General features: G+C 40.6%; 1 protein-coding gene across 1 annotated transcript; it reads left to right on the top strand.

Annotated features, from left to right (window-relative positions):
• Positions 1-162: 162 nt before the first annotated feature.
• map2k2a (mitogen-activated protein kinase kinase 2a) lies at positions 163-9492 on the top strand. The gene is made up of 11 exons (XM_048183005.1): positions 163-746; positions 834-1044; positions 1141-1287; positions 1372-1449; positions 2915-2966; positions 3934-4058; positions 4254-4467; positions 5556-5620; positions 5751-5812; positions 6587-6632; positions 7822-9492. Exons 1-11 carry the CDS (start codon positions 664-666, stop codon positions 7930-7932), a joined length of 1194 nt encoding a protein of 397 aa, XP_048038962.1. The 5' UTR covers positions 163-663; the 3' UTR covers positions 7933-9492.
• Positions 9493-9794: the final 302 nt, after the last annotated feature.

Below are 9794 nucleotides of genomic sequence, written 5' to 3'. Positions count from 1 at the left end.
ATTTATAAACTTAGCCCATTTTCTTACTTTTTTTGTCCGTAAATACGACTAAAGAATTTTAGTAACACTTAGAACGAGACTGTTCTTCAGTTCACCACTAGATGTCGTTCTTACTCATATAATCGCTCCTTTTTTTGTCAAAGCTCGCCATAAGACGAGTGTTCTGACGACAGTTCTCGCGAGAGCTTGTGAACGCTTCCTCTTGGTTGGATAGCGGCTTCCTGGCCGGACTTTTTCCCCCCTCCTTTTTTTCTTGAGGGAATTTTCAACTTCTGTTTTCGCTGGTCCTCCGGGCAAAACAATTTCGGACAGCATTTCGCGGTCGGTCCTGTGGTTGTGAACGACAGGCCTGACTTGTCTTTTGCCGCCTTTTGTCTGTGGGAGCGCTCGCGAGTCAGAGGCCGTATCGAAGAGACATTCCAGCGATGCACGCGCTAAAATAAACTGCATTTCGTGTACTTTTGCGCCTATGGCATTCGCCCTTTTAACTTGACACCTTCATATTACTTGGTACAGCTTCTGGAGGCATGACAGGGTGTTGAAATTAGGGTCTTACGAATCTCAGAAACTTCTATAGCCACTGCGAGGGTTTGTGTAGCAATTTGAAGGTTTGGATGTCAGCAGAGACAACCTGGTTGTTCTCTTTGAAATAGATAGATAACTATGGCACCAAAAAGAAGACCGGTTCCCTTGATTATAACCCCCACAGGAGAAGGACAGTCCACCAACATAGATGCAGCGGCAGAGTAAGTATATAATTGGCTGACACTTGTTTGGTTTACCTTCCTGCATACTTCAGTATGTCTCACCTGGTCCTGTTTTTCTGTCTTTAGGGCCAACCTGGAGGCCTTGCAGAGGAAGTTAGGGGAGCTGGACTTGGATGAACAGCAGAGGAAGCGTCTCGAGGCTTTCCTCACCCAGAAAGCCCAGGTGGGCGAGCTCAAAGATGAAGATTTTGAACCCATATGTGAACTTGGCGCAGGTAACGGTGGGGTCGTCCACAAAGTCCGTCACAAACCCTCAAGACTGGTCATGGCCAGGAAGGTAAGCGATCCACGGACTTTATGCACCTGCTGCTGCTGCTGCTGCTGCTATTTAATGCAATGTGTTCAAAGGCTGAACTTTATGTGTTTTCCCTAGCTTATTCATTTGGAAATCAAACCAGCCATCAGGAACCAGATCATACGAGAGCTGCAAGTTCTCCATGAGTGTAACTCGCCATACATTGTAGGGTTTTACGGCGCCTTCTACAGTGATGGAGAAATCAGCATCTGCATGGAGCACATGGTGAGGCTAGTGTTGTTGTTCATGGTTTGTGGCAAGAGTTTATAGTAAAAGTGTTACAGCACAGTGACATGTCTTTGTCCGCAGGATGGTGGCTCTTTGGATCAAGTACTGAAGGAAGCCAGAAGAATCCCTGAAGAAATTTTGGGCAAAGTTAGCATAGCTGTAAGTATTACCATCCCCCTTTGTTGTATCTGTTTCAGATAATGCTGTTTTGAGATTCCTTACTAATCAACAATACTGACACAATGACTAATTAGTTGACTAGATTTTTTAAAAAGCCTACTTTAATGGTTGTTCTTTAGGGGTGATGAATTTAGGAACTCAGGGTTGTATAACATGTTGGCAAAATCTTTTAGACAGATTTTTTTGTATTTTTAGGTATACTTTTTATCATTGGATATGTTCCGCAAATTTTTCACTTTTAACATATAATTATTGATACGGTTGCAAATCTTCTGTGCATAGTCTATAGGTTTTAATTAGTTTGAAACTACAATAGCTTTGTGCTGATAAATGTTATAGATAACCGATTTATTTGTATATCTAATGTTTGACCCTACACCAATCTTGCTATAAAGGAATTTTGTAAGACCAACTAGACATTCAGACTAGTCAGTTTGAAAAAAATCCCTAATATTATTATCCAGTCACTTTGAATTTGCCTCTTTGGCTGTAATGTGTACATTTGGTAGAATTAAATTTTTGGGAAATAAAAAGTATGTTGTTGCCATATAATATATCAGTATCAGTCTAGTTAGAAATATTGCCTGATATATTGTGCTTGTTCAGTTTCCCTATTTTTAATTTCATACTGTAAATTATAATGTTGTGATGCGTTGTAGCATGTGTTGCATTTAAAGTGATTGATTTTTAGGGTTTTTATGTTTAGATACATAGCATTGTTTTTAACATCTGCCGTTTCTTGGTTATCTGCCATTATGTGAATATAATTACTGTCTCATCGGTATCAGGGATAATTTTAATATTGGCTCATCCCTAGAATAAAATGTAACTATCAACTTATGGTAACTGTGTTTTTAAAATTTGCATATGTAAAGTAATTGCAATATGTACATAGGCAATGGACATGTAAAATGGTCAGGTTGTTGTGAAATGGCTGTAGGAATCCCTGAAATGAGAACTGCAGAGGGCAACCTGCTCTTCTTGTTCTTGTCTAAAAACAGAATCCAAAAAACAGTACACAACCTCCATCGTAACATGTCTGGGGCTATTACGCGCAGACCGCAATATAATAAAGCTGTGACCACACCCACAGATGTGCAAACTCCCTTTCAAGTCAGAGTCACCAAAGCATGCACATTTTTCAACACACACTTTTTCTTCCAAATGAATAGGGTTAAACTTCTGTTTCACATTTGATCATGACAAAGCACAAACACTTTAGCATGAAGACCAAACAAAGGTGCAGAGATCTGTTTATGTGTGTGTCCATACTGTTTATTTCACGTGTGAGCGAATGCATCTCAATTTTCGGTAATCACAAAGCAGAAGTTGTTTTGTAAAGACTAGACTATGTAACACGTTCTGTAAATTCAGGAAGCTAGATACCACATTGACCGTTGACAGATAAACGTCATTGATGTTATCTTCAATTCTCATTCCACAGGTACTCAGAGGTCTGGCATATCTTCGGGAGAAGCACCAAATAATGCACAGAGGTACACACATTCCTTACTAATATCTTAGAAAAGCGTACATGTGCATACACGCGTTGGATGGCGGCAGGAAGTAGCCCCCTAATACAGCTATTGAAATTGCATAAGAAGCTTAAAAATGATTATTCTAGAGAGAAAGAGATTAGGCCTCACTTTTTCAAAGGTATTTACTAAAACTCTGCAGAGACCTTCATCCAACTGCAAACCTGAGATTGAACAAAGCAAAGTTATTGCTAAAGTTTTTAATATTCCTGTTTATGTGCTAAATGTCAATCTTCTACAATTAAATGTTTTTTTTTTAAAAAACACTACATAGGCACTTTTTATTCCAAGTAGATCACCAGTTAGCGTAGAAATATATACAGTGTCTCCAAGTGTGGTGCAACCAACATTTGAACAATAATACTATGTCTGAAGATGCAAAGTATCAGTTTCTCTGTCAAGTTGTATGAGGGTCTGGAGGAGCCACGCTGGGTTTGAAGGGTTAGACAGGGAGGGTCAGGCCTATAGTTGTGCTGTTGTGGCAGGGAGCACTTGCCTGCTTGCAAGGAGCTGTCGAGGAGCCCAGCCGGTAATTACAGCCTCTCGGATGTGATTACATGGCAGCCGCACCCTGCACCCCCCCCTCCCTTCTTTTTCCTCTCCCACTCTCACCCCTCTGTCCACTCCCAGTGGGTGTTAGGGCTGAAGGAGGGCCCATCACGTGTGGAATCGTTGTATGTCCACACTGTTATTTGCTCCTCTGCCCTGTGTTTAAGAGGAGGGAGGTGGAAAGTGGCTTGCATGTCTGTCCTTTCTGCTGTGATGCTGTTGTCAGAACTAGCTTTGCAGTATGCAGAGCATCTTGCGAAATGTTTTTGCTGGGCGTGCTGGAGAAAGGGTGTTTGATCGGGGATGAAAAGCCAGGTGGTGCCGCTGGGATTTGGACCCTGGCCCTCCATCTTACTTGGTCTCTTTCTGGTCCCTACAGACGTAAAGCCCTCCAACATCCTGGTGAACTCGCGCGGTGAGATCAAACTGTGCGACTTTGGCGTGAGTGGCCAGCTCATCGACTCCATGGCCAACTCCTTCGTTGGAACACGGTCGTACATGTCGGTGAGTCACACTCCCACTTCCCTCCCCAACCCCCAGCCCTTCTCGTTCCAAGCCCTGAGCCAGTGCCCAGGATTCTTCCATGTGGAGAGGAGAAAGTCGCTGCCAGGTTTTAGCCCACTCCTCCTAGCCACCTGCAGGGTGTGGCGCCCCACCCTAGTAGAGCCTTGACTTGCTCTCTGCTCTCTGCCTTGACAGCCGGAGAGACTCCAGGGCACGCACTATTCAGTTCAGTCAGACGTGTGGAGCATGGGCCTATCGCTGGTTGAGCTGGCTATTGGACGCTACCCCATCCCCCCTCCCGATGCCAAGGAACTTGAGGCCATATTTGGCCGGCCAGTGTTGGACGCAGGAGGGGCAGAAGGCCACAGCATGTCCCCGAGACCCAGGCCTCCAGGACGACCGGTCAGCGGTAAGACCTTTTTTTTAATTCTCAGAACACTTGTTCAAGTAAAGTGAGGTAGGTCCAATATTGGCATTAGTTTTATGCACATTCAGTCTTCTTCATACAACCCTCTGACACACTGAAACTCGAGTTGCCATTGGCTAGTAAGTTTTTTTTTTTTTTTTTTTTTTTTTTTTTTTTATATACTCCCCAGACTTTTTACGTGGAAATCAATAGTATTCTATAGAATTCTACATAAATATATGAGTAAATAAAGAATAAATAATCAAATTACATGCAATAGCATATATAAACAATAAAAATAAACAGTGCTTTTCAGGTAGATCTAACAGTAGTTAGATTCAGATTGGGTAGATTAGGTACAGAAATTGAATAAAGGCAATCAAATCCAATGTAAAATAACATTTCTGTAATGACTGCAAAGAGCCCCTTGTGTAAACAATATGATTTATGCCCAAAATCCAGCATAAACTCAGGCACAATCTGCATATTTTTAAACGCAGACGTCGCTATCTGAACCTGTTTTTTTTTTTTTCCCCCTTGATGTTTGCATAAAATCGAGAACTGCTCAACCATTTGACACTCTTGGCCACTTTCTCAGTTCCACTGTCAATCACACAATTCACCTAACGTGAAGCTCAACTTCCATAGGAATGGATTGAAAATGCTTGCTCTGCCCGCTTTGCGCCAGTGGACATGCACCGTTCTCTCTTTCTCTCACGTTGATTGCGCCACACGCGCAATCAACGTGACAGAAAGAGAGAACAGTGCACGAGAAAGCGTCAGAGGGCGCTCTCAGCCAAGCGACGTGTGTAAAGCTCAGCAGGCAATGAAATTATATCCGCGCAAAACTTATTTTTTGCCTCTAATTCATTTACAGGCGAGTGAAATTGTACAATTTACTAGCCATTGGCTAATTAAAGACACTTTCTCTTTTTTTTTTTTTTTTTTTTTTTTTCTTTTTCTTTTTTTTTTTTTATGCCTAGCATAAAATTTGGTGGCTTATCCGAGTAATTTACTCACATTGTAGAGGGTTGCCATAGTCTGCGTAATATATGTGTTTTAGTCAGCCCTTGCAAATTGTTTTCCCCCAGGACACGGATTGGACAGCAGGCCAGCCATGGCTATATTTGAGCTACTGGACTACATTGTCAATGAGGTCAGAGGATTTGCTTAGCATGCAACTTACTTCCTTTGTGCTTATTTTTGCCTTTTATAGTATTTTTATGTAGCAGTTTCACTTTAATATAACTCCTTTCTCTGTTCCCCACCTGTCTCTACATCTGTAGCCACCACCCAAGCTGCCCCATGGAGTCTTCACCATGGACTTTGAGGAATTTGTGACAAAATGGTGAGCTAATGTGTGTATTTCTGGTGGTTTTATTGTACAAACCCACAAAGACTAAATTGTAATCACTGTTGAACAAAGTGGCATCTAAACTATGGCACAGTTGCAAAACATTATAAGGGCCGTAGTACAGAGGTGTCCAATTTCCTCCAGAGTTTAGCTCCAACCTTCCCCAACACACTTCCCTGGAAGCTTTTAGTAATTCTGAAGACATTGATTAACTGGTTCAGGTGTGTTTGTTTAGGATTGGAGCTAAACTCCAATGTAGGATAGTGGACCTCCAGGAGCAGGATCGGGAACCCCTGCCGTAATAAATTGCAGGGAATGGGGAATGCAAGTTTGGTACTGGACTGCATTGTTCCGAATCCCGCATCTACTTCCTCCACTAATTTCTTGTCAATCTTCACTGACAGCATTTACTTTAAAAGTTCAGTTGGACTAAAGCAATATTTTTTCTTATAAAATGTCATGCAGAAAATGTCATGTCTAACTGATCTTTCATTTTTTGCAAAGTCGGACAAACTCTAGATAATGTTAGAAATCTAAAAAAAATCTAGATAATGTTATTTTAGCTTAGCTTCGTCCAGCATGTGCACACATTTATCTGACTGCAGTTGGCCTCATTGTTGTGCACTTGCTCCAAAAGAAAGAAGTGGCGCAAACAAGAGGAAACCGTTCACTTTAAAAACCCTCTCTACAGATTTCTGGGCTAATGTTTTGTTGATTTGGGATTCTTAGTTTTTTCTTTGTGTGTGTGTGTGTGTGTGTGTTTCACAGCCTCATTAAGAACCCTGCTGACAGAGCTGACCTCAAGATGCTAATGGTACGTACATTTGCCTGTATGGTAACATAAAATTAAAGGATTAGTTCACCCAAAAATTAAATTTCTGTCATTAAGCACTGACCCTCATGTTATCCCAAACCCGTAAGACCTTTGTTCATTTTTGAAACGCATTAAGACATTTTTGATGAAATCCTAGGGTTTCTGAACCACACATAGGCATCAACGTCTTTGCCCCTTTCAAGGCCCAGAAAGGTAAAGACATCGTTAAAATAGTCCACGTGACAACAGTGGTTCAACCTTAATGTTATGAAGTGCGCAAAAACAAAAATAACGACTTTATTCAACAATTTCTTATCTTCCTTATCAGTCTCCAATGCTGTTTACATTTGTGTTGTACGTCAAACACCGACTCATTATTGGCCGGCTCTTGCCTCAGCAGCACACGCATGCACCGTGCTGCTCACGTGTACAGCTTTGGCCAATACTGAGTCGGCGTTCTGACATAGAACACAAAAGCGCTGCACGATGTAAACAGCATAGAATACTGGCAGGGAAGATAAGAAATTGAGTAAAGTCTATATTTTTGTTTTGTTTTGGCGCACAAAAATTATTCTTGTTGCTTAATAACATTAAGGTTGAACCACTGTAGTCATGTGGACTATTTTAACCTTGTCTTTACTACCTTTCTGGGAATTGAAAGGTGCGATGATGTTGCTGTCTATGTGTGATACAGAAACCCTCGGATTTCATCAAAAATATCTTAATTTGTGTTTCGAAAATGAACAAAGGTCTTATGGGTTTGGGACGACTTGAGGGTGAGTACTTAAATGGTTAATTCACCCAAAAATGAAATTTCTGTCTTTAAGACAGAGATTCAGAAGTATATCAAGTAGAAATTTTAGTTTTTACAACATTTGTAAAGTGCAATAACATGGTTTGAGAAGGACCTTAGAGCTCACTTATCCAGTAATGTGTGTTTGTCAATTTTTGGCCATGTTGGTACAGCAAGTAGCTCTAGTTGTGACTTGAATTTGAAATGTCCCCCCTCCCACTCATTACAATATTGCCTGTTGGTACGCATAACATCAATATCGTGATGTTTTGCCGAAGAATGCATTAGAGAAAACAGTACTTGTAGAAGTATACTGAGGCAGGATATATTGAAAATAAAATGCTTGACACCGGAACAATTTCATGCCGTAATTGATCATGTGACGTTCGTTTGCAGGGCCACACGTTCATCAAGCGGGCCGAGGTTGAGGAGGTGGATTTTGCTGGATGGTTGTGTAAAACCATGGGCCTTCACCAGCCCAGCACACCCACTCATAGCGCTGAATGAACGCTTGCTCACAGCGTAGGCACCCATGCCATCCTCATCCTCCGCTTTACTTCTTTCCTCTGCTCTCACAGGCCTGTATGCTTGTAAGCCTCTGACACACCGCTGTGCACTCTTTTGCCGTTCTCTGCTTGCTCTTCCCTTCCGCTGCAGTGCATTCTGGGGGCATTGTTTTTTAAGAGCTGCTGGTATTGGAACAGTTAGTCATTTGAATGAATATGGAAGTAGTAGTCACTGAAGTAGAGTGGCTGTATTTTTAACCACCAGATTATTCAGGAATGTGTCCAAAATGGTAAAAATCAACAGCAATTTCATTAGTTTTATGTGTTTGTTTTCTTTTCATGGTTTATTAATTCATTATATTATTTTTGTTGCTAAAGTTAAATTCATTGGCAGTTAGTGTTACACTGTTAAAATGGATAGCATGGCTCAATGGCAAAAATTTAATTATGAATCAACTGCCATTTGCTTCTAAAGAAAGAAAAGAGGGCTACTGTGGATCATACCGGTTGGTTTATTAAAAAGGTAATTATTAAAAATGCAAGATGGCCAACGCACCCAAGCACATGTGTACAGGTGTTTATCTTGTGCATTGGAGGTCGCAGTGCTAGTGCATGGCCAAGTAATCTATCATGTCAACCAGTGGCCATGCTGTAAGTTTGCACACATTGACAGATAAAAGAAACATAAGGTTAATTAGAGATCCTGTATCAGACAAAACAACACTGTATCGGGGGGGGGGGTGCAAAAACTTCAAACGTATTTGAAAATATGTATACATCTGCGACAGCTTTTAATCTGCTTAACATTGGCCCTCAAAATGGTTTCATTACTTTTTTCTACAGTAAGGCTTGTTTGACTCATCTGTCCCCAGTGCTTGAACGTTTTTCTCAAATCATGCTTTATTTTACTTAAAATTATCTTCAGAAGGGTATATTTGGGAAGAATTATTGTTTATAACTTATGCTTCAGTTTTTTTTTTTTTTTTAATAATACCTAAAATGTTTTTGATTTCAAGTTAATGTACAATTAGGGTTGCACCTAACTTTACAGTGCTTTTCCATTAGCCCTACTCCAACCAAGACCACAACAGGTACACTCATAGTCTGTTGTTCAATGGTATATATATAAAGTGCAAAGTAAAGTCTCAGGCCACCATGTACAGTGCTATGCAGATCAAATGAACCTCAGCAGATATTGCCGTATTAGTAGGTCTTATAAATACACGGGTGTTACAGATGGGCATTGTGAAGTGTGGCTAAAGCCCACTTGCTCTAAATAGCTTTGTGTTTCTGTTTTCTCTCTATTAATTTTCAGTAACATTTAAACTGTATTATTCACACACTGGCATTCAGCTCAGACCAAGTGAATGCCTCGCCACACTTGCGTGTATAAAAATATATGTACAGTACAAACGGTACTGATTTCAGTCTTAAAAATAACATTTTATTTTGTTTTTTTTTGACTAGTTTAAAGAAGAGGATATAAGTCATTTTATTACCATATGGAATGTGTTGAATACAGTTCTAATATAAAAAAATAAAACTTATTTGTGAATGATTATTTTCCTGTAGTTGTTGTCAGTCTTCTTCACTGTTTCTTTTTTTTTTTTTTTTTTTACATTGAATCAAGTTTTAAGTCTCCCTATTATACTGCCCTCTATGGCTGGTGTGTGTTAGTTCATCATGCTTGTCTCCTACTTAATACTCCAGCATTTAAGTAACTCGGTCTCATACACAATTACGCTCCTCTGCGTCCACTCCCTGTTTTACGGGAGAGTCCTCAATTGTACAGTCACTCTCAGAGAGGTCATACTACTCCTCCTGTATTTGAGAAACTCAGTCTAGCAGCAGGTATACCAGCGA

This window comes from Megalobrama amblycephala, linkage group LG2 (assembly GCF_018812025.1).
Source record: "Megalobrama amblycephala isolate DHTTF-2021 linkage group LG2, ASM1881202v1, whole genome shotgun sequence".
NCBI lineage: Eukaryota > Metazoa > Chordata > Actinopteri > Cypriniformes > Xenocyprididae > Megalobrama > Megalobrama amblycephala.
This window is presented reverse-complemented; position numbering and strand designations above follow the sequence as displayed.